Source organism: Dasypus novemcinctus, chromosome 9, assembly GCF_030445035.2.
Source record: "Dasypus novemcinctus isolate mDasNov1 chromosome 9, mDasNov1.1.hap2, whole genome shotgun sequence".
Taxonomy (NCBI): domain Eukaryota; kingdom Metazoa; phylum Chordata; class Mammalia; order Cingulata; family Dasypodidae; genus Dasypus; species Dasypus novemcinctus.
Genome location: NC_080681.1, coordinates 64495217 through 64519344, shown reverse-complemented (window position 1 = coordinate 64519344; position 24128 = coordinate 64495217). Strand labels below are relative to the sequence as shown.

Below are 24128 nucleotides of genomic sequence, written 5' to 3'. Positions count from 1 at the left end.
TCTGCCAAGGTTGATCTGTTTGGATGTCCTTGCTGCCCCTGGCATCTCCCCTCTGATGCCCACATTCTATAGCACCCCAATTTCTCATGCTTTGATTGAGTGCTTATTGTTTGTCAGGTGCTGTCCTAAGACCTTAGGGTTGTGTGAAGAAGGATGAAGCATGGTCCCTATTATTGAAGCCTCAGCATCCCTGGGGTTGAGGGAGGTATAGACCCATTCACTAATAATTCTAATAAAAGTCAGTCTTAAAGTGGAGGTGAAAAGTCAGGTGGGAGAATAGGGACTTGACAGACAAAGTCCCTTATAACTGAGGCAGTTGAGAAGGTGGATAAGAGCAAGGACTTTACAACCAGCCAAATCTGAGTTCAGATCTCCCTTCTGCAGTGACTAACTGTTACCAGACTTCACCAAACCCCAGTTTCCTTTGTGGAACTTCCTCCTGCCACTTGTTACTGTGAGGATGGTCCAATTTAATACTTTTTGGAAACTGCGTAGCATAAAAGATCTGTTTTTTAGATGGACGTTTTACAGTAATGATAGCATCAAAGAATTCTAGAACTGAAAGTGACTTAAGGAATCATCTAATTTATCACCTTTGTTTTATATTCTTTAAGACTCTGAGTTTGTGATTCATCTATGAACTGGGGCTTCTGACTCATAACCCAGTGCTCCTCCCATGGGTGCAGATATACTCTCTGTGCTGATTTCATGGTATAAGGAGTGATAATAAAATATTTAATAACTTATATAATACAACATAAGTCATCAATATGTAAAAGAAAATTTAAATATTGCTCTTTTTATTCCCAGCACAAATGTATGTTTATATGTTTCGGAGTGATATATTATTTAATGTTCTTATCACCTGCTAACTGATCCCCATTTCTGGGCCATGGTTGGACATAAGGAATACCACTAGACCCTTTCAGCTACTTCTCTATTAATTTGATGTTTATAAGATCCCTGCCTCCTGTTCCAATTCAAGGATGGCTATTTAGTTGTGCTACTGAGCTATCAGGGCTGGGATGCCCTTTGATGCCAGTGTGTCCTGATTCCAGAAAGCCTCAACCATGGGCACCACCTGCTCTGTGGCCTGCCCCTCTGGGGCTGTTGGTGGATGCAGCATTCAAGGCATCTGCCCCCTTGGTCTGTGCAGCAGCTGCCAAACTTGCCCATGGCCAGGGCCACTGCTATACAGTGTCATCCAGTGACTTGTAGTTTTAATAGCCCATACTACTTGCCAAGCAGTACAGAGATATTTTAATATTTTTAAAAACTGGTACCACTGAATCTGTATGAACTTGTATATTAGGGCTGTAGACAGCACATAAGTCCCCATACCATGCATCATGTCACTTCAGATTGGAAAGGGAAAACCCTAGAGCTATAAAGAGGTTCACCTCTGCTAAACATTGTGATGCTGAGCCATGCAGACTTTACATGTGCTGTAACTGAAAGCTCCAGGAAGAGATTCTGTTCTTATTCCACACACCCAAGCCTTTCTGGCTTCATCAACCCTGAAACTGAACAGCATGGCCTTTTTGCTAAGGCTGCTTCACTTTGTGGGAGGCATCTTTTTTCCAGGGCTTTATCCTTTCCATCACCACAGCCACATGGCAGTTGTCTTAGTTTACCAGACTGCTATGACACATTTCACACAGTGGGTTGGCTTCAACAAAAAGTATTTTTAGGCTCACAGTTTCACAGGAGCCAGAGCTGGAAGTCAGCAGAGAGCTATTTTCTAAGAATTAAAGTAAAAATCCCTAATTGCTTTAGAAAATCTCACTACTTAAAAATCACTTTGAAACACATGGTCCCATTTGTTCCTGTTGACTCTAAGAGCACATGAGGCACGCAGAAGAGTTTTGTTCTTAATTAGTTCCAGTTGACTTGAGAGGGTGTGTGTGGGGGGATGACAGAGGAGGCCTAGAAGTGTTAAATGACTGGCCCGTGGCCATGCAGCTTTTATGCTCACAAGCCAAGTTCAAATCCAGGGTCTTTTCCCCAAAGCCCATTCCTCCTTTCTCTAAGCTTCCCTGGAGTAGGTTGAACAGGGAATGATGACAATGTAGTCTTTGATTCTGCATCAATTTCTATAATATATCTTGGTGTTATTCCCATGTGATCCATTTTTCTAACTGCTGAAAGCCAAGAGCTGAAAAATCTGTTATAAACAAGGATGAGGAATGACTAGCCAAGTGTTTTAGAGAAGGAATAGCATTTTCCTAGGACAGGAGCTAATCACGCATCTCTGTAGGGTCCCTGCCATTTCTGGGATTTGTATCTTACAATTGTCAACTTTGTAAAAGCCATAACAGAATATTGATGGCATAATGACACTTAAATAACCCTAGAGGCAAATGCCCAATTGGTGAAAAGGGACATAAAATGATTAGACTGAAATGTTGAAATTCAGTTTGTTAGTCATCCCTCAAACAGGCCAATCCTGAACCCTGTGGGATGACAGCACACAAATTACGAGGTCTGGATGACAAGAGACTTCCTGGGCAGGGGAAAGGTGATGCATTGTGGAGGCCCAGAAAAGCCACTGTCCCAAGAATTGTGATTGCTGCCTGATTCCTCTGCTATATCCTGCTTGTTTTTTATAGTTATACCAGGGCTGGAACAGTTATTACCATGATGAAGCAGAATTTAGAAAGAGTCACCTTGACTTTTATCTTTATTTCATATAACTTATTTTTTTTAAATAAATCAGTTTTATTGATATGTATTAGTAAAGCATACAATTTATCCGAAGTGTTTAATCAATGGTATTTGGTATAATCACATACTTGTGCATTTATCACTTCAATCATTATTAAAGCATTTTCATTACTCCAATAATAATAACATTACTACAATAATAATAACATTACTACAATAATAATAACATTACTCCAATAATAATAACAAAAACTAGACAAACAAAAAAGAAAATTCCTCACCTCCCAATCTCTCTGTTCCCTCTGCTGTACATACCTGCTATTTCTGGCTATTTTTGCATAATTATTTATTGGTTTATTAAGCAGTTTTATTGAGATATATCCACATACCAAATGATCTATTCAAAGTATATAATTAGTGGCTTTTTTTAGCTGTTAAAAAGTCCTTTATTCAGAGTTGGACTCATTTGTGGTTTCCCTACATATGGCTCTTCTGCTCCTTCTCTTTAAACCTATAGTAGGTACTAAACTTGGTAGATGTATGTCCAAGAGACTTAAATCTTTGGGCTGTTTATACGCCAGTTGGACCCTGAATCAAAAGAGTTGCAACACCTACTCTCCAGTTTGTTAGACTCAACCAGAACAACTAATAAGGAGATGGTAATGCACAATGCCCATCCCAAGGAACAGAAAGAGCCTGCAACTTCAAGCAAGGGAGTCCCATCCATTTGCCCCATGGGACCTAAGCCCCCTCTCAATTAGAGGTGGAGTGGGCATCACCATCCCAGAATTCTCAGGATTGGGGAATGAACGATGGACTAGAGTAGACTTATTGTTATTTTGCTATAGACATTGTTATTCTAGCAATGGAAGAACTGTTATTCTTGATGTGGAGGCAGTGGCCACCGGAGGTTCTGAGGGGAGGGAAAGGGAAAAACAGGTGCAATACGGGAACATTTTTGGAATTGTCCTGAATGACATTGCAATGATGGATACAGGTCATTATATATTTTGTCATAACTTACAAAATTGTGTGGGACAGAATGTAAACTATAATCCACACTTAGTGGCAATGATCCAATAGTAACAAATGTACCACACTAAAGAAGGATGTTGTTAATGTGGGAGAATACAGGAGGGATAGGGAGTGGGGTATATGGGAATCTCCTATATTTTTTATATAATGTTTATGTAATCTAAAGCATTTAAAAATTTTTAAAAAAGTATTAAAATAGAAGTCCTTTATTGTAAAATTATAAGATAAACAGAAAAATAGATTGAAAGAAATCACAAATTTTAAATGAGATTGCAAGGCCAGGTTAGATATCATCAATTATAAAAAATAGATAGCATAGCAATAAGTATTTATAAATGTAAATAATAATTCAAATGTAATATAATTTAGTTATAAAATAATTCTGATTCTTATAGCTCCAACTTTTGGACATAATTATCTCTTAAGAATGAAATTAATTATTCATTTAGTTTTTAAATTTCTATTTAGGCCATAATTTTTTCTAGATAACCAAATTCCTATTTGGGAATTCTTCATATCTTACTGGAATGAATTACAGCAGATAACAATTTGCCAAATTATAATTTTATGAGACAGAAAAACTCAAAATCTTGTTCAGCAGTAGTTGTGCTAAATCATTATTGATCTAGATAGATTATTTTAAGTGTATGAATAAGAAGAGTAAAGAAAAATGAAGTATCCAAAAGTTTCTCTATTCTCCAGTCCTCCTCAGTTAAAAGAAAGTGTTTATTTTGTATGAAAAAAATTATAGAATACTGATCACAGAAACAATTTGCCAGTTGCACTGAGTAATTATTGTTATTTTACATTTATCTGGTCTACTCCAGTTCTTTTTTGTTACTATTTGTATGGAATACCTTTTTCCATCCTTTCAATTTTTACCTGGTTGTGTCCTTACATCTGAGGTGGGTATATTGTAGACAACATATAGATGGCTCATATTTTTAAAATCCGTTATACCATCTATGTCTTTTCATTGAGGAGTTCAACCCATTAACATTCAGCGTTATTACTGCAAAGGCATTACTTACTTCATCCAATTTGTCCTTAGGCTCTCTGTTATCATATTGTTCTATTATCTGTCTTCTTATCCTTTATATTCTTCCTAATAATCTTCTCCAAATCTCTTCCCCTTGTTTTTTACTTTCAGGCTGCAGCACCCCTTTTAGTATCTGTTAAAAATCTGGTCTTTTGGTAACATATTCTTACCAGTTTTACTTGTTTGTGAAGACTTTAAACTCATCCACATTTTTTAAAGGACAGCTTTGCCAGATACAGAATTCTTGGCTGTTGGTTTTTCTCTTTCAGTTCCCTAAATACATCATACCACTTGCTTTTCTATTCCATGGTTTCTTATGAAAGGTCGGCACTTAATCTTTTCTTTAGTTTTCCTTGTATGAGATGTTTTGCTCTTCTCTTGCTGCTTTCAGAATCCTCTCTTAATCTCTGATATTTGTCATTCTGAAGAGTAGGTGTCTTGGGTAGGTCTATTCAGATTTTTAAAAAATTTATTGAAGTATATCAGTCATACATAAACATACATAAACAGTAAGTGTACAGTAATAATTGTGAATTTATAAAACAAACATATGTAACATCATACAGGACTCTCTCACCTCACCCTACCACTAATACCTTGCATTGTTGTTAAACCTTTTTAACTAATAATTGAAGATTGTTGTCAAAATATTACTACTAACCAAAGTATTTTTCCCCAACCCCCCATTATTATTATCTTTATATCATTTATATATGAACATACATAAACAATAAGTGTATAGTAAAAGTTGCGAACTTAACAAAGCAAACATGCATAACATCATACAGGGGTCCCATACATCAACCCTTCACCAGTACCTTGCATTGTGGTGAGATGTTTGTTACAACTTATGAAAGAATATTGTCAAAATCTTACTACTGATCATAGTCCTTATCTTATATTTGGTGTGTTTTCCCCCAATCCACCCTATTATTATTTTTTAAATATAATTTTTATGGCAGAAGTTGTAAACTTATAAAACAATCATGCACATGTGCAGAGTTCCCAAACAACACCCCTCTATCAACACACCACACTGTGGTGGAACATTTGTTACAAATATAATATAGTATCATCCAGTTGTTACCACATCCATAGTGTACATTTGGCACACATTTTCCATACTGCCCCATTATCAGCACAGTACATCTTTGGCATAGATGCAAGAATATAATAATATTACTGTTAACCACAGTCCATGATCACTCCATTTGTATCTTTCCCATGCTTCTCCACATTCCCACCACCCTGCAATAATGATGTACATTTGCTGTAGCTAACAAAGGACACTCTTGCGTCTGTACTATCAACCACAATACTCATCCACTTCTTGGTTTACTGTGCTATTCAGTTCCTGGATTATTTTCTAACATTCTGTCAGTTGGCATTTACATACCTAGACTACCATTTTCAGCCACATACCCATTTATAAAGTATATTTTACCATCCACTCTATATATTTCCACACTTTTACAGTAAAGCTAATTAAAACTTCTACATACATTAAACATCAGTAGTCCCTCTCAGTCCTCCTCTTATCTCCTTTAAGAAACTACCACCTATCACAGGTCTTGAAGCTATTTTACTACAATTTCTTCTAGAAGCTTTATGGTTATTACTTTTATTTTTAGGTTTTTCAACCATTTTGAATTAATTTTTTGATAAGGTGTGAGATAGGGGTCCTCTTTCCTTCTTTTAGCTATGGATATCCAGTTCTTTCAGCACCATTTGTTGAGTGTACTGTTCTGCCTGAGCTATGTGGGTTTGAGAGGCTAGTCAAAAATCACTTGACCATACACACATGTGTGTACAGATCTGTCTCTGAACCATCAATTTGGTTCCATTGGTCTATGTGTCTGTCTTTATGCCAGCACCATGCTGTTTTTACCACTATAGCTATATACTTTAAAGTCTAGAGAGGAGAGTTTGCTTTTCCTTTTTAAGATGTTTCTGGCTATTCAGGACCACTTATCCTTCCAAATAAATTTGATAATCATGTGTTCCATTAAAAAAAAATGCTGGTGGACTTTTTCTTGGTATTGCATTGAATCTGTATATCAGTTTGAGTAGAATTGGCATCTTAATGATATTTAGTCTTCCAATCCGTAAGCATGGAATGTTCTTCCAGTTATTTAGAACTTTTTTGATTTCTTTTAACATTGATTTGCAGTTTTCTGAATACAAATGCTTTACATCATTGGTTAAGTTTATTCCTCACTATTTGAGCTTTATCTGTCATTTTTTATTTTTGCCACTCTTTTGACACTTTTAGTTACTTTTATTGATATAATCTTCACTTCTAAACTCTCTTCTAGAACTTTTTCTCCTTTCTTTTCTTTTCAGGCTCTAGCACACCCTTTAGAATTTCCTGAAAATCTGGTTTCTTGGTTAGAAATTGTCTCAGTTTCTGTTTATCTGTGAACATTCTGAATTCGCCCTTATTTCTGAAAGTCAGTCTTGCTGGATATAAGATTTTTGGCTGGAAGTTTTTCTCATGTGTATCTTAAATATATCACACCACCTTCTTCTTGTATTCATGGTTTCCTGTGAGACATTGGCACTTAATCTTATTGGGTATCCCTTATATGCTATGCATTGCTTTTCTCTTGCTGTTCTCAGAATTCTCTCTTTGTCTTTGGCATTTGACATTCTGATTAGTATGTGTCTTAGAGTTGGTCTGTTCGGATTTTTTTTTCAAATGGGAGTATGTTGTGCTTCTTGAATATGGATATCTATGTCCTTCAATAGGGTTGGGAAATTTTCTACCATTATTTTTTCAAATATTCCTTCTGCCCCTTTTCCCTTCTCTTCTTCTGTGACACCCATGACACTTAGGTTTGCATATCTTTTGCTGTCATTTAGTTCCCAGAAACCTTGTTCAAGTTTTTCCATTCTTTTCTTCATCTGTTGTTTTGTATGTTCACTTTCAGAGGCCATTTCTTTGAGCTCACCAATCCTTTCTTAGGCGTCTTCAAATCTGCTATTTTATGCTTCCAATGTTTTTTAAATTTCATGTATCATGTGTTTCATTTTCATAAGATGTGCTATTTTTCTATGTATGCTTTCACATTCTTCCTTATGCTCATCCAATGTCTTTCTTTTTTTAAAAGATTTTTAAAATTTTTTATTTCTCTCTCCTTCCCTCCACCCGCCCCCCTCCCCCCCCCCAGTTGTCTGCTCTCTGTGTCCATTCACTGTTTGTTCTTCTATGTTTGCTTGCATTCTTGTAAGCAGCATCAGGAATCTGTGCCCATTTTTGTTGCATCATCTTGCTGGGTCAGCTCTCCGTGTGTGCAGTGCCATTCCTGGGCAGGCTGCACTTTTTTTGTGCTGGGCAGCTCTCCTTCCGAGGTGCACTCCTTGCATAGGTGGTTCCCCTACGCGGGGGACACCCCAGCGTGGCACAGCACTCCTCACACGCATCAGCACTGCACGTGGGCCAGCTCACTACATGGGTCAGGAGGCCCTGAGTTTAAACTCTGGACCTCCTATATGGTAGGCAGATGCTTTATCATTTGAGCCAAATCCACTTCCCCCAATGTCTTCTTAATATCCTTAATCTCTTTAGCCATCTCATTGAATTTATTAAGGAGATTTGTTTGAACATCTATGATTAGCTGTCTCAACTCCTTTATGTCATCTGGAGGCTTATCTTGTACCTTTAACTGGGCCATATCTTCCTGTTTCTTGGTGTGGATTGTAATTTTTTGTTGGTGTCTTGGCACCTGGCTTACGAGAGTATTTATTCTGGGTGCAGTTTTTTCTTTAGTTTAAGGCTTCCTGCCATTTCTCCTTTGCTGGTTATGCAGTGGGAACTAAGGATGTAGTTGGTGTCATATGCTGTGAGGGCTCAAGCTGCCCTCATTACCCCAGGGACTAATGAAGCTTCTCCCAACATTCTCCTTTTACCAGGGGTTGGGACAGAGTCACAGCTGTGTGGAGTAATCCACATTGTGCAGGCCTAGGCTCTAGTTGCCCAGAGAGACTGATGAAACTTCAAGCCCCTTTCTCCCCTGCCTGGGATGGGGATGGAGCTGCAGGTGTGGGCAGCAATCTATGAAATGCGGGGACAAGATGACCACAGTTGCCCTGGTAGACTTCCGATTATTCAGTCTGTGCCAGCCAAATGTACCTATAGTTACCTGGATAGGCTGGTGCAGGGCCTGCCAGCCTCCTCCCTGCCAGAGGTAGGGCTGACACCTAGGCTGGAGCTGCAGGCCGATCTAGGTGAAAGAAACTGGTTCCTACAATCACTGTGATTTTTGGTCAGGCTGTCTTCCCCTCAGGCTGGGGGCAGAGCCAAAATGGCAGCCATTGGCCTCTTTCCAATGTGGACAAATTCAAACTTTAGCTGTTCTTAGGGTTATACTCTAGCCAGACATATCTACCAATCAGTAGCTGAAATCAGTGGTCAACAAGTCTCCTCCTCTCCTGTTTTTGGGAAATGGAGCTTCAAATTCCAGCCACAGAATAGCTTCTAGGGCAGCTTGTACTATCAAAATAGGATGATCACCAGCCTCTGTGGCTTGGCCAGTAATTTCCCGGTGCAGGTCCCCCAGCTTCCTCCCTGCTGGAGTGGCATTCGGGCTTATGCTAGAGCTGCAGTCTGATCTGGATGGAAAGCAGCTGGTCCCCACCAGCACTGTGACTTTCAGTCCACCCCAATTCTCCTTGTGCCAGGAGTGGAGTTAAGATAGCAGCCACTGGCCTTTTTCTGGCTTGGACAAGTTCAAATTTTAGCTGTTCTCAGGATCATACTTAAGCCTGCTGAATTTACTCATCAGTCGCTGAAGTTGGTGCCCAACCATTTCTTCCTCCCCCGTTTTTGGAAAGTGGAGCTTTCAATTCCAGCTGCGAAACAGCTTGTGCCTCCAGTGGAGGATGGGCACTGGCCTCCGGGGTGTGGAGCGCTCTACTTATGAGTCTTCTCTGCAGATAGCAGTCTCCTCCTTCCATTCCTTCAAGGATGTGGCAGGATGCTCTTCTGGTCTTCTGGAACCCCCAAACAGGTGCTTCCGCTAGCTCCAGATAGCTCTGGGTGTTTACTAACTGCCCTGTTGCAGAAGCTGATTCTAAGAGCTCCTTATTCCCCTGCTATCTTGCTGGTTGTCCTGGATTTATTTTTTAACGGCAAAATGAATATAAATTTAGTTGTAATTTTACATGTAAAAAGTTTTAAAAAGTGTCAAATAAAAAGTAAATCACTCATCATTCTCCCACATAGATATAATTACTGTAAATATTTTTAAAATGTCGTGGATAAGAGTTTGAACTATGGACCAGCCAACTTTGGTGCAAATCCTGGTTTACCAACTGTGGGACCTTGAATGAGTCACTGACTTGTCTTTGCTTAAGTTTCCTAGTGTGTAAACTAGAGATAGCAATTGTATCTCCTTCATAGGGTGGGTGTGAAGAGCAAATGTATTAACACATATCAATAATTTAGAATAGTGCCTGTTACATGGCAGACATTCAGTCATGGTAGACATTTAGTAAGTTGCAGTTATTATTATTTTAGATATATTATACCCCCTGAATCCTTACTTTAAGTGGAAATATTTTTATTTTACAAAAATGGGTTGTACTCTGCATCATGTTTTGTGTATCCTGCTTAGTTTTCACTTAGCCCTTTGTCATTAGCATCTGTACTGTTCTACAGTGTGCTTTCCATTTTTTTGTAAGTTTACAACTTCTATCATAAAAAATATATATTTAAAAAATAATAATAGAGGGAAGTGGACTTGGCCCAGTGGTTAGGGCATCCGTCTATCACATGGGAGGTCCGTGGTTCAAACCCCGGACCTCCTTGACCCACGTGGAGCCGGCCCATGCGCAGTGCTGATGTGCGGAAGGAGTGCCGTGCCACGCAGGGGTATCCCCTGTGCAGGGGAGCCCTACGCGCAAGGAGTGTGCCCCATAAGAAAGAAAGTGCAGCCTGCCCAGGAATGGCGCTGCACACACGTAGAGCTGACACAACAAGATGACGCAACGAAAGGAAACATAGATTCCCATGCTGCTGACAAGAACAGAAGCGGACAAAGAAGAACACGCAGCAAATAGACACAGAGAACAGACAACTGGGGTGGGGGGAGGGGAGAAAGGGAGAGAAATAAAAAAATAATAATAATCTTTAAAAAAAATAATAAAAATAATAGGGTGGGTTGGGGGAAATACACACCAAATGTAAGATAAGGACTATGATTAGTTGTAAGATTTTGACAATATTCTTTCATAATTTGTAACAAACGTCTCATGACAAGGCAAGGTGTTGGTGGAGGGTTGATGTATGGGACCCCTGTATGATGTTATTCACGTTTGCTTTGTAAGTTCACAACTTTTAATATACACTTAATTGTTTATGTATGTTTATATATAAATGATATAAAGATAATAATAGGGTTGGTTAGAGGAAAACTACTTTATTTAGTAGTAATATTTTGACAGTGCTCTTTAATTATTAGTTAAAAAGGTTTAAAAACAATGCAAGTTATTGGTGATAGGGTAAGATGTTATATATGTTTTTTTGATGTTAGATATGTTTGCTTTGTAACCTCACGACTATTATACACTAATTGTTTATGTATGTTTATGTATGAGTGATATATTTCAATAAATTTTAAAAAATTGAAAACAAAACAAAAAAATAGCTAATTATATGTCATCATTAAGAATAATCAAACAATTCTCTTACTGTGGACTAATATCACTCACAGCCTTTGCCATCTTTTTCTTATGACCACAATACTTTTGGGGGAAATATCCATTCATATGAGTCACCAAGTGGAATTATATGCAGCCCAGAGTATCATGGGCACATATATTGTACAGAGCTTGGGCGCATATATGGGGAATGATCACATTACATTATGGACTCTCCAGGGCAAGGCTTTTGTAGACATTTTCATCCACTCCCATAGCACTTCTCACAGTATTTTGCCCATGGCTGATGAATTAATAAAAGGTTTCTGATAATACTGATGACCAAACTTAGTTTCCCTATATTTCTAGTTATATTAAGATAGTTAAGATCAGATCTTAAGTGCTTGAGGGGTTGATGGTGGAGAAGGAGGAGTCTCCACGGTATATTAGGTGGGAAACAGTTGTGCTGGTCTTCCTTAAAATACGTTGTCTTTCAAATCACTGTTAAATCACCTCAAATCCTTACTGGAGTGAAGCTTAATATAAATAAACAAGTAAAAGGTAAAAAACAACAACAATATGGGGTTTAGTTTTATGAAGTATGAATAAGATTAAGCATTTTTTTCTTCATTTTCTTCATTGTCAAGGACACCTTGGTCATGCCGTTAAACCAAACTGTGTTCATTTATGTATCTTTTCTGAACACTAGAGAAACAATTGAGTTTGCTTTTAGGATTAAGTGGGATAAATGCACCTGGACAGAATTTTCTAAAGTAATACTTCCACATAATTTGTTCAGCTGCCTTTTGTCTGCTATTTTATTTTTTGAAGTTGAAATAAAGTTTACTTAAAATAAATAAATAAATGAGCAAACCGTTAACTAATGGTCCAGTGGGAGGCAGGATCCTCTTCCAGGAGACACAGCTTTTGCGCCACTCTGCGTGGGATCTGGTCAGGTTATACATGTGGTGAGTTTTCATAACCTGGGAGGGTTTGCTGCTTTGACGCTCCTAAACATTAGAAATCCCAAGGAAAATGTGTTTATTGCATCCTTAGAACTCAGAGGGACAGGGTGGATTTCTCTGACATTGGTCTTTGGTGGGCCAAAGACTTTAAAACGACAAGACTCTGTGGAACCAGAATCTACCAGGAGCCTTAGAAACTGAGACCTGGCTCTTTGTCTTTGGATGGTGCTCTCATGCTCTTTCAACTCTGACTCCCTCCACTCCCCACCCTAAGACATTCACGTCCCTGAAGACCTTTTACTAAGCCCAGGGAACATTCTTCCCGTTAAGGGCCATTTTGGTTAGAGCTTTCAGGGAGGTGTCAGAGATGGCAAGTTGTGGGTTTCTAAGAATTCAGGTATCGTCCTGAATAATGTTGCAATGACAGATAGGGACTGCTATATATCTTGTCATAACTTAGAAAATTGTGCAGGAGAGAATTTAAACTATAATGTAAATTCTAATCCACACTTGGTCGCAATGCTCCAATATATGTTCATCAATTGTAACAAATGTACCACACTAATGAAGGATGTTGTTAATGTGGGAAAGTGTGGGAGAGGTAGGGAGTGGGACATATGGCAATCCCCTACATTTTTTATGTAACATTTATGCAATCTAAATTCTTTTAAAAAATTAAACAACAACCACAAAAATAAGAATGCAAGTGCTTTCAACTTTCTAGTGCAGGGGTCAGCAAAATTTTTCTGTAAAGGGTGAGAAAGAAAATATTTAGGCTTTGTGGACCATTAGGTCTCTGACACAACTACCCAACTCTGCCCTTGTAGCATAAGAGCAGCCATGGACCGTACATGAATGAGTGTGGCTGCATTCTGATAAAATTTTATTTATGGACATTGAAATTTGACTTTCATAGAATTTTCATGTTACAAAATATTATTATTCTTTTGATTTTTTTCAGTCATTAAAAAATGTAAAAATCATTCTTATTTCACAGATGGTTCAAAATAGGCAGCAGGCTGGATTTGGCTCATGGGCCATAGCTGATCAACCCTTGATCGTGTGTAGTTTTTGTTTTTCTTCCGCATATCATTTTCTGACTGTATCATTTTCCTCTTTGTTGTAAGAAAACCTCTCTCAACTAGCGGAGGCTCAAATAACCTTTGCAGAATCTTTTCTTCTGGCAAAGTCATCTGATGTCACTCTTCTCTTTTTTGTGTCCTGATTTGTTTGACATATAATTTGGGTAAATGAAGGTTAAAGAGGGACCCTGGCAAGTTGTTCTGGTTTCCACAGCATTCTAGTGCTCTAATGGAGAGAGGATGCAACTTGAGTGATGGTAAGGATCTGATTTTTAGATAACCAAGGGATATTTATATCTTTTAATAGGTTAGTGCCCCAGAGTTCTGTTTCAGCATGAAATTGACAGTCAGAAAGAAGTCTAGATAATCAATTTGGTGTCATCTCTTAGGACAGTGATACATCAGAAGGGTGTTCAGGCTTGAGCAGTAACCTGGGTTGGAAATGAGGGAACTGTAAGCGTTTTGTGCCTCTCCTTGCTGTAATTAAAATGAAGACACAATACAGATTTTTATTTGAGGGGTGTGATTAAAGGGAAGTAATATACCCTATGTCATATGGAAACAAAGCAAGAGAATATTCTTAGATTTATGACTCTAACCTTGGTTTGCAGAACTGTCCATCAAATAAGTTCTTGGCATTTTATTCAGGGCCATGAAGCAGTGGGGTTACAGAGGTTCAGGCTGCCTACCTAATGAAATTGGTTTGGCTGGACTGACAGATGCAGTAATTTATGAGAGTGCTTGTTGCAGGGACATTTGCTGCTCAGAGCAGCCAGATCACAGGCATATAGGTGGGAGGTAGAGGAGAGTAAAGGATTGGAGAGGTGTGGTTGTGTATAAGGGAGGTAAAGACCATCCTGCTTACAGCTGTTATTAGTAGAATGGTAAGACAGTAAGGAGCTATGGGAACAGTATAGAATATACTTGGCTTTGGGATTGCACAGATCTGGTCTTGAATCCCTGGCTCTTCCACTTGTCAGCTGTCAGATCTTAGGAGAGTTGCTCCCCTTCTTTGGCCTTTTATTATCTGTAAAATGAGGATAATAAACATTTTCTCACTTGCCTGCAATGTGAAGTTGCACTATCATAAAGGTCCAAGAACTGGTGCACAGGAGAACTCTGTCAGTGGCAGATGTTATTAATGTTCCATGTGCCCATTCATTTGTTAATTCGCCAGCATCAATTACTCTTTGCAATTTTGGATGGAGCCTCATGTTCAAATAGATGCTTTATGGTAACTAAGGTATCGGTAGCTCTTATGACTAGGATAGAAGTAAATGATAGTCAACATATATTTGTAGGTATATATATGAGCATCTAAATGGCATTTAGGCATGTAGTAGGTACCTGAAATATAATTTATGTCCAAAAAGCATCATAAAAGTACTCTACCTCCCTACTAATCAAAGAAAACACAAAATAAGACCAAAATGAGAGATCATTTCTTACTCATAAGATGGGCAAAATTTGAAGTTTGACATACCAAGTGCTAAGGAGAATATAGAGTAAGGGTCCTCATGTGCATTACTGGCTTGGGTTTAAACTGATACAACTACTTCTTTGGAAAATTATTTGTCAGTACCTAGAAATTGGAAGATGTGCCTACCCTACCTACTAGCAAATTCTACTGCTTGGTATAACCTAGAGAAGGTTTCCCATGTATGATCAAGGAGATAATGTTCATAGTAGCATTGTTTGTTATAGCCAGCAACCTAAGTGTTTATCAGTGGGCTAATCAGTGCATACAGTAAGTGAGCTAGAATTCCATGTGGGCACTAACAGAACTGAATTTTAAACAGAGGTGAGCAAAAAAATAAAGTTGCAGAAGAATGCAAAAAGAAAACCATTTAACACAGTTTGAAATAATAGAAAACAATATTATATATATTGCTTAGGGATACCTACATATAAAATTTAAATAAATTAATTGAAATGATAAATATCAAATTTAGGATGGGAGTAGAAGAAGGACTTTGTATTCTTAGACAAGTTTCTTAACCACTGTGCTTCAGCTTCCCATTTGTAAAATGTGGAAATCCTCATAGGGATGCTATGAGGATTAAATGAGTGACTGTAGGTAAAATGCTTAGAACAGGACCTAACAGATAGTAAGTACTATATAAGTGTTAGCAATTATGGTGCTTATTCTTTTTATTATTCATTAAAAATCTTAGAAACTGCATTTTTAATAACAAGAATAGATGCCACACTTGCCTTTTGTCATCATGTAATTAAAAAGTGAACAAAGATAAAAAAAATACCGTCAGCATAGGAATTTCGGGTTTGGCACATTATAATAGGTATGCTAAGAGCTTTACATGCACTCAGTTAATCATCTTCTCTGAGGTAGACATTAGTTTTATCCCTATTTTATAGATGGGGAAGATAGAGGCTTAGAAAAACTGTGACTCCCAGAGTCATATAGCTAGGGAGTAGCAAAAGCTGGGTCAGGAACCAGATGAGAATGACTCAGCCTCTTGATTGGTAGGCTGTATAACCTACCTGTCTGTCTTTTTTTTTTTTTTAAAGATTTATTTATTTATTTAATTCCCCCCCCTCCCCTGGTTGTCTGTTCTTGGTGTCTATTTGCTGCGTCTTGTTTCTTTGTCCGCTTCTGTTGTCGTCAGCGACTCGGGAAGTGTGGGTGGCGCCATTCCTGGGCAGGCTGCACTTTCTTTTCACGCTGGGCGGCTTTCCTCACGGGCGCACTCCTTGCGCGTGGGGCTCCCCCACGCGGGGGACACCCTTGTGTGGCAGGGCACTCCTTGCGCGCATCAGCGCTGCACATGGCCAGCTCCACACGGGTCAAGGAGGCCCGGGGTTTGAACCGCGGACCTCCCATGTGGTAGACGGATGCCCTAACCACTGGGCCAAAGTCCGTTTCCCCTTGTCTGTCTTTAATATTAGCTTCCCCTGCCCAGATTCCTGCCTCCTTCCTATATCAGTCTTTATAGGCTAGTTTGTGCTATGGTAATGAACATTCCCAAAATATTGATAACTTCTAATAACAAAGCATTATTCCTCATATTCATCAAAGCTTAGCCTTCTTCAGTTTCTTCATTGACAAGGAGATCTGGGTATGTCATTTAACCAATCTGTGCTCACTTTTCTATTTCTCTGAACACTGGAGAAACAGTTGAGTTTGTTTTTAGGATTAAATGGGAAAAATGTACCTGGACATAATTTTCTAAAGTAATGCTTCCATAATTTGTTAAGTGTCTTTTATCTGTGATTTTATAAAGTTTACTTTAAAAAAAAAAAAACTCAGCTGGGAGCTCACTGCACCCCATCTCCTTCAACCTGGATTGAGCAATTACAGTCCCAAATCTTGTCAGTTGCCATGGCTAAGGAACAGAGAAACTGAGCAGGAAAGGGAGAGAGAGCTATTGAGAACCACATACTCACAAGTAAATGCTTTGTCTGGAAGTGACACTCAACACTTTAACTCACACCTCATACGCTAGACCTATGGTTCTTAACCGGGGTTGATTTTGTCCCCCAGGTGACAGTTGGTAATGTCTACAAACAATTTTGATTGTCACAAATGGGTGGGCACTGTTGGCACCTATTGGAGAGAGGCCAGGGATGCTGCTAAGCACCCTGCAACATACAAGACAGGCCCGACTCCCATAACAAAGTCATGTCTGACTCAAATGTCAGTAGTCTCAAGGTTGAGAAATTCTGGACTACACCTATTCATATGGCCCCACCTAAACACAAGTGACCAGAAAGTACAATTTTATGATGCCATAAAGACAGAGAACCTAAAATTTTGGCAAATAACACTAATGACCACCATGAATCCTCAAGTCTAAAAGTTCTTACAAAGACCCTTCAGAAGATATGTTCCATGATGGAAGCAGATATTGCTTGGAGGGGCAGGCATGGAATGGGTCTTCCAACACAGTCAAATCCATTAAGGGGCAGAAGAGGCTCCTGGACTCACTTCTAACTGGCTGTCGTTCTTCCTTGGCAGTCTCTCTGGAGCAGCACTGTCCAAAAGAAGTATAATGTAGGCCAAATATGTAATTTTAAATTTTCTAGTAGTTACATTAAATATGTAAAAGTTTAACAAGTGAAATTAATTTTAATAATGTAGTTTATTAAACTTAATGTATCTAAAATATTATTTCAACATGTAATCAATATAAAAATGATTGAAAAAATTTACTTTTTTTTTTACTAGGTCTTTGAATTTTGGTGTGAATTTTATACTTACAGCACATTGCAATTCAGACTAGTCACATTTCAAGTGCTCAGTTGCCACATGTGGCTAGTGACTACTACATTGGACAGGGTAGCTCTGAAGGTTTCTGTTCCTGGGACTTAGTGAGGGACTTACCTTGGTCCCCTGAGGGCCAGCAGCACTACTCTAACTAGAGTTGGTGAGTTCAGAGAGCAAGGCATAACTTCCAGGAATGACTGTCCACGACTTGCACAGATGGTCATTCCTTTAGGAATGAAGACGAAAGGGTTTTAAATATAGCCTATGCCATCTGAACTGACCTCTTTTTCTGTTTTTCCTTGGCAGGTGCCTCTTCTCCAGACATGGAGCCTAGTTATGGGGGAGGTCTCTTTGACATGGTGAAAGGAGGTGCAGGGCGGCTCTTTAGTAACCTAAAGGACAACTTGAAAGACACCCTCAAAGACACATCTTCTAGAGTTATACAATCTGTTACCAGGTACGTACATTCTTTGCAGTTAAGCAAAGGGAACCCTCTACTACCAAAGGATCTGGTTACTTGCCCACTGCTTATCTGGAATAAAGGCTGTCAATTTTGTGATATAGTTGTATGGGACCTGATCCTGATCAGTAGAATGTCATTGAAACCATAAAGTTGAGTCCTTCAGAAGCTACAAGCACAGGCTGGGAGGACTCAGCAACTTGGTCTATTGGAATATAGTGGCTGTCATCACTGACTTTAGAATCAAGCATCTTAGGTCTAATGTTGTATTTGCCCTTGTTAGCTATGTGACCTAAGGCAATTTAATTAACTTCTCTGAGCTTTATTTTTTTCCCCCTGATATGACTTATGTCTTCGGGTGGTTTTGAAGATTAAATGAGATAATGCACATGCAATCAGAATAAGCAATACTCATGGATTGTAACCAAAACGGACCTTTGCTTTTGTATCCTTCTGGCACTTTAAAATTTATTTAGTGGGAGAAGTTTTCTACCCATCCACTGAATGACAATTCTGGCAAGCAGGCTATATAAATTCATTTTCACTCTGAGGTATTAGAAAGTTCTAGGGTCACTTTAATTTACAGATATACAGCTTTGAATCAGAAATTTAAATGTCAAGTCCATATATTAATATTTCAGTCTTTACTCAAAAGTAAAATTTATCCCTTGCCTCCAATCCCCGGCTAGAGCCTGGGAAGCAGAAAACGGGTGCCCTTTGTTCTTTCTCAATCACTTCTTCTCTTCCTTATTTGCTCACATTTCTTAAAGCAATTTCCATATAGGCAGAGAGGCTGGTCCAACCAGTGCTAATAAATAAAGTGTTTTCTTTTCTGAGATTGAATCTGTTCATGAATTGGCATCTAAAGATGACCTTGAGGTGCACCTGTAGATGTGACAGATTATGCTTCTGAGGGTGTGGAACTGTCTTATCTTAATGACGCTTCCTTGACCGAGAAGGGATTCAGGGCAGTCAGTGTATGCCTGTTGGATGGAAGTGACTGCAGTCATGATGTGCAAGTGATCAAGAGAGAAATCTTGGTATATTTGGATTATTTCATTGAATGACCTTTCCTGTCTTGCTTTTAGTTATACAAAGGGAGATTTAGACTTCACTTATGTTACCTCGAGAATTATTGGTAAGTTTCTCATATTTATATATTGCTCAGTAGCTCAGCTTTCAATTGATGCCCATTGTGACAGCAGATCTGTTTAACTTTTTTCTTTCTTTGTGACTCCTCCTAGTGATGTCCTTTCCTCTGGACAATGTTGACATAGGATTCAGGAATCAGGTTGATGACATTCGAAGCTTTTTGGATTCCAGACATCTTGATCACTACACAGTGTACAATCTGTCTCCCAAGTCTTATCGAACTGCCAAATTTCACAGCAGGGTAAGGAATTTTAGCCCTGGGATTACAACTTTGAAGATACTACAAGATATTTTCCCACTTTAAAGTTAGCCGCAAAGCTTTTGCCCTTAGTAAGTAGAAACTATAAACCCTGGATACTTCTAGCTTAGGGTGAACAAGAGATCCTGAAAGTTTCCCTTAGGTGAGGATATATGCAGGAAAGCTTACCTGTAAATTTAATTTGGACAAGTTAATACCGTCTGATTTGGGGCTGCAAATCAGTTGGTGGTGGCTACTCGGTTGTTAGGGCAGTTTACTCATGAGGCTCAAGTTGGAGATGGAGCAGCTAGGTAGGACAGTTGACTGTGTTTTTACTGGAACACTAATTATTCACTTGATTCTTATTTCACTTACCACTTGGGTATCGAGATGAGGCAGTGTGGCTAGATCAGTGTAGACCTCAGTGTTAATGGAAATATAGTTCTGCCATTTTGCTAAAGGATGTACATAAACAGCTCGTACAGTAAGTTTGGTTAGCACTGCTACTAATATTAATTGCAGTGAGAGCAGCTGCCAGCCTTTACAGAGCATTTACACTGTGCCAAGAACTTCACGTGCAGCATCTAAGTCTGTCAGTAGTCCTCAGAGATGGATGAAGAAACTGAGGCACAGATAGATAAGGTAATTTGCCCAAGAACACAATTAGTAAATGGCCTAAGGCTTGTATTCTTAACTATTGTCTTGGGCCAACAGTAGTACTTGGAAAGATGGATTATCTATTTAAGGAGTTCTTGAACTAAGCAGAGAAATATTCCTAATTTCAGATTGGTTAAGGAGCTATGAAACCTGTTTAGTTTCTTTTCTTCTTCTTTTTCTTTATTAGAGAAGTTGTGGATTTACAGAACTGTCATGCATAAAATACAGGATTCCCATATACCATCCTATTATTAACTTGCATTGGTATGGAACGTTTGTTACAATTGATGATAGCACATTTTCATAATTGTATATTCACTATAGTCCATGGTTTATCTTAAGGGTTACTGTTTGTGTAGTGGAGTTCCATGGATTTTTGAAAATTTTTATTTTGTTACAATTTATGTAATCTAACATTTCCCCTTTTAATCATATTCAGATATATATTTTAGTGTTGTTAATTATGTTCACAATATTCAGCTACCATCACCACCATCCTTTACCTAAACATTCCTATCATTCCAAATAGGAACCCTGTACATGTTAAGCCTTTATTTCCCATTCCCTATTTGCACCTATCCCTGGTAACCTTTATTCTAGATTCTGACTATATGTTTCCTTATTCTAATTATTTCAAATCAGTGAGATCATACAATGTTTGTCCTTTCGTTTCTGGCTTATTCCACTCAACCTTCCTGACTCAACCTGATGTCTTCCAGGTTCATCCATATTGTCTCATGTATCAGGACTTCATTTCCTTTTTATGACTGAATAATATTCCAGTGTCTATCTATTTATCTATCTATACAACATTTTATTTATCCATTCATCGATTGAAGGACATTGGGGTTGCTAACATCTTTTTTTACACTTTATTTTTAAAGAAGTTTCAGATTGTAGAAAAGTTACATCAGAAATATAGGGGATTTCCATATACCCTCCCCTCCCCCACTCACATTTTCCCCTATTAATAACTTCTTACATTAGTGTGTACATTAGTTACAATTGATGAACAGAAATTGAAGCCTTGCTACTAATCACAGTCTATGGTTTACAAAATGGTTTACACCTTGCATCATATAATTTTATATGTTTTGACAAAATGTATAATGGCTTGAATCCGTCATTGCAATATCATGCAAACAATTTCAGTGTCTTAAAAATGCCTGGTGTTCCACCTATTCTTCCCTCTCCCTCCCCTCAGAACCTCTGGTAACCACTATCTTCATATCAATGTTACAAGTTCTTCCCTTACTATAATAGAAATAAGCCTGTTTTGGTCCATGGTTGTGTCCCCCCTTATGTTTGTTCTTTCCTCAATCTTGAGGATTTTGGGATGGTGACACCTGCTCGGCTTTAGATTGAGAAGGAGGCTTAGAGCTTATGGGGTAGATTGAAGGAACTGTTTGCCTGCATTTATAGATACTCTTGCTTTGGGGGTGGGCATTGTCCATCATCATCATTTTATTAGTTACCCTGGGCGAGTATGATGACCTGACAGTAGGTATTGGCTGGAACTCTGTTGAGATTCAGGGTTCAACCAGAATATGAAGAGTTCAAAGATTTAGTCTCTGAGATATATATTTACTGGGCATAGTGATAATTATAGATTCAAATAAAAAGGGGTAGAAGAATCACATGTAGGGAAATTATAAATTAGTTTAACTCTGTTACATTGGGAAAAGAGATGATCATATATTCCGAGCTTAGGTCCACCAGCAGGGTATTGATTTCATGGGGTTGTGTACTTTGCCTATAGCGTCCAGATACCTCTAGAGTCCTAGGCAACACCCCTATTTTGTTTACAATGGCAGTTAGTGAGGTCTGCCTGAGACATGCATAAGTGTAACCTCTGGAATGACCTCCTGACTGACTTTGAAATTTCTTAGCCATAAAAACTTGTATGTATTTAATGTTTTCCCCTCTTGGTCAAGGTCTTTTTCCAAATGCATCCCTCGTTGGCACTGGGTATTAATCCCTCAGTGCCAGGGATGCTCATCCCCGGGACTCATGTCCCACCCCAGATGGAAGGTAGTGAGTCTATTTGCTGAATTTGGCTTAGAGAGAGATCATATTTGAGTAACAAAGAGGTTTTCAGGAGGTAACTCTTACGCAATAGATATTATTAGGCTAAGTTTCAATTTTACAAGGATATGTTTCATAAATGCAAACTTTAATATTGAAGGGTTGGCATATTCAATTGTTTTCTTTTATTAGGCACTGTTTATATACTGTAGATATTCTTGCCACTCTATTTGAGATGTAGCAGGAATCCCAGGATGGGAATTTAATATTTTGTTGGTTATTATGTGGGTCTCTACCCACTGAGATAACACCCTATTAATTTTTGAATAGGGCATAAGATGGCGTTCCTCTCTCATTCTTTTGGAAATTGATATCCAGTTCTCTAAGCACTATTTGTTGAAGAGACTATTTGGTCCCTGTTCAGTGGGCCTGATAGCCTTGTCAAATATCGGTTAACTGAATATGCACAGGGCTATATTAGAACTCTCAATTCAGTTCCTTTGTTCTTTATGTCTATTTTTGTGCCAATATTGTGCAGTTTTGACTACTATAGCTTTGTAGTATGCTTTAAAGTCAGGTAGCATGATTCCTCCAATTTCACATTCTTTCTCCACAGAGGCATGTCCCAAGTCTACCCTTCCCCCCATATCCCACCATTACCAAAACTCTGCACCAGTCACCCTCCCCTGCCATAGTTGCCAAAAGAACACTCCCACCATTGTAGTCTCAACTACAACCCTCTACCACCCCAGAGTTCACCTGTTCCTTCCTCTGCCCCCCCCCAACTCTATGGGTAACCCCCAACCCCACTCCCACTCCCACTCCACTCTCATCGACTCCAATTACATTGCTGTACCACCATCAATCCCAACCACTGCAAACCGCCCCCCCCCCACCCCCCATTTGAGCATCGGCTCACCACTCTCTACTCCCGTAATATCTCCTGGTAACATATCTTCCAGACTCTACTTTTGTGAATCTGCTCAGTATCCTTAGTTTATATCAGTGAGATCATACAGATTTGTCCTTTAATGACTAGCTTACTTCACTCAACATAAGGTCTTTGAGATTCATCCATTTTGTTACATATGTCAATACTTCATTCCTTCTTACAGCTGAGTGATATTCCATCATATATATGTACCACATTTTGTTTATCAGTTCATCTGTTGATGTATACTTGGATTGCTTCTCAACTTTTGGTAATTGTGAATAATGCTGTGTTGAACATTGATGTGCAAATATCTGTTTGAGTCCCTGCTTTCAATTCTTCTGGGTATATTCCCATAACGGGATTGCCAGATTATACGGCAGTTCTACACTTAGCTTCCTGAGGAACTGCCAAACAATCATCCACAGTGGCTGCACCATTCTACATCCCACCAGCAGTGGAAGAGTGTTCCTATTCCTTCACATCCTCTCCAACATTAGTAATTTTGTTTTTTTAATAGCAGCCAGTCTAATAGGTATAAAATGATATCTCATTGTAGTATTGATTTGCATTTCCCTAATAGCTACTTATGTTCAGCATTTTTATCTTTTCATGTGCTTTTTAGTCATTTGTAGTTCCTTTTTGGAAAAGTATTCAAATCAATTGCCCATTTTTAAATGGGTTGTTCGTCTTTTTATTTTTAAGATACAAGATTTCTTTATATATGCTGGATATTAGGCCTTTATCAGATAGGTGCTTCCCAAGTATTTTCCCCCGTTGAGTAAGCTGCCTTTTCACTTTCTTGACAAACTCCTTTGAATCACAAAAGTTTTTGATTGTGAGGTGGTCCCATTTATCTATTTTTTCTTTTGTTGCTTATACTTTGGGTGTAAAGTTTATGAAAGTTTTTCCTTCTGCAAGATCTCATAGATGATTCCCTACTTTATATTTTAGGATTTTTATTGTCTTAGAACTTATATTTAAGTCTTTGGTCCATCTTGAGTTAATTTTTGAAT

The 24128-nt window shown here is 38.5% G+C and overlaps 1 protein-coding gene across 13 annotated transcripts in view; it reads left to right on the top strand.

Annotated features, from left to right (window-relative positions):
- The window catches only part of DNAJC6 (DnaJ heat shock protein family (Hsp40) member C6), a 191043-nt gene that overhangs the window by 116306 nt on the left and 50609 nt on the right, over window positions 1-24128 (top strand). For 11 of the 13 annotated variants that reach the window (XM_058303430.2, XM_058303431.1, XM_058303432.1 and 8 more), the window contains exons 2-4: window positions 17956-18106; window positions 19198-19247; window positions 19354-19502. In XM_058303430.2, the coding sequence (XP_058159413.1) occupies window positions 17956-18106; window positions 19198-19247; window positions 19354-19502 (350 nt within the window). Of the gene's footprint in view, window positions 1-17955; window positions 18107-18479; window positions 18555-19068; window positions 19248-19353; window positions 19503-24128 lie in introns of those variants that run through there. The other 2 variants (XM_071217412.1, XM_071217411.1) reach the window with 2 other exon arrangements.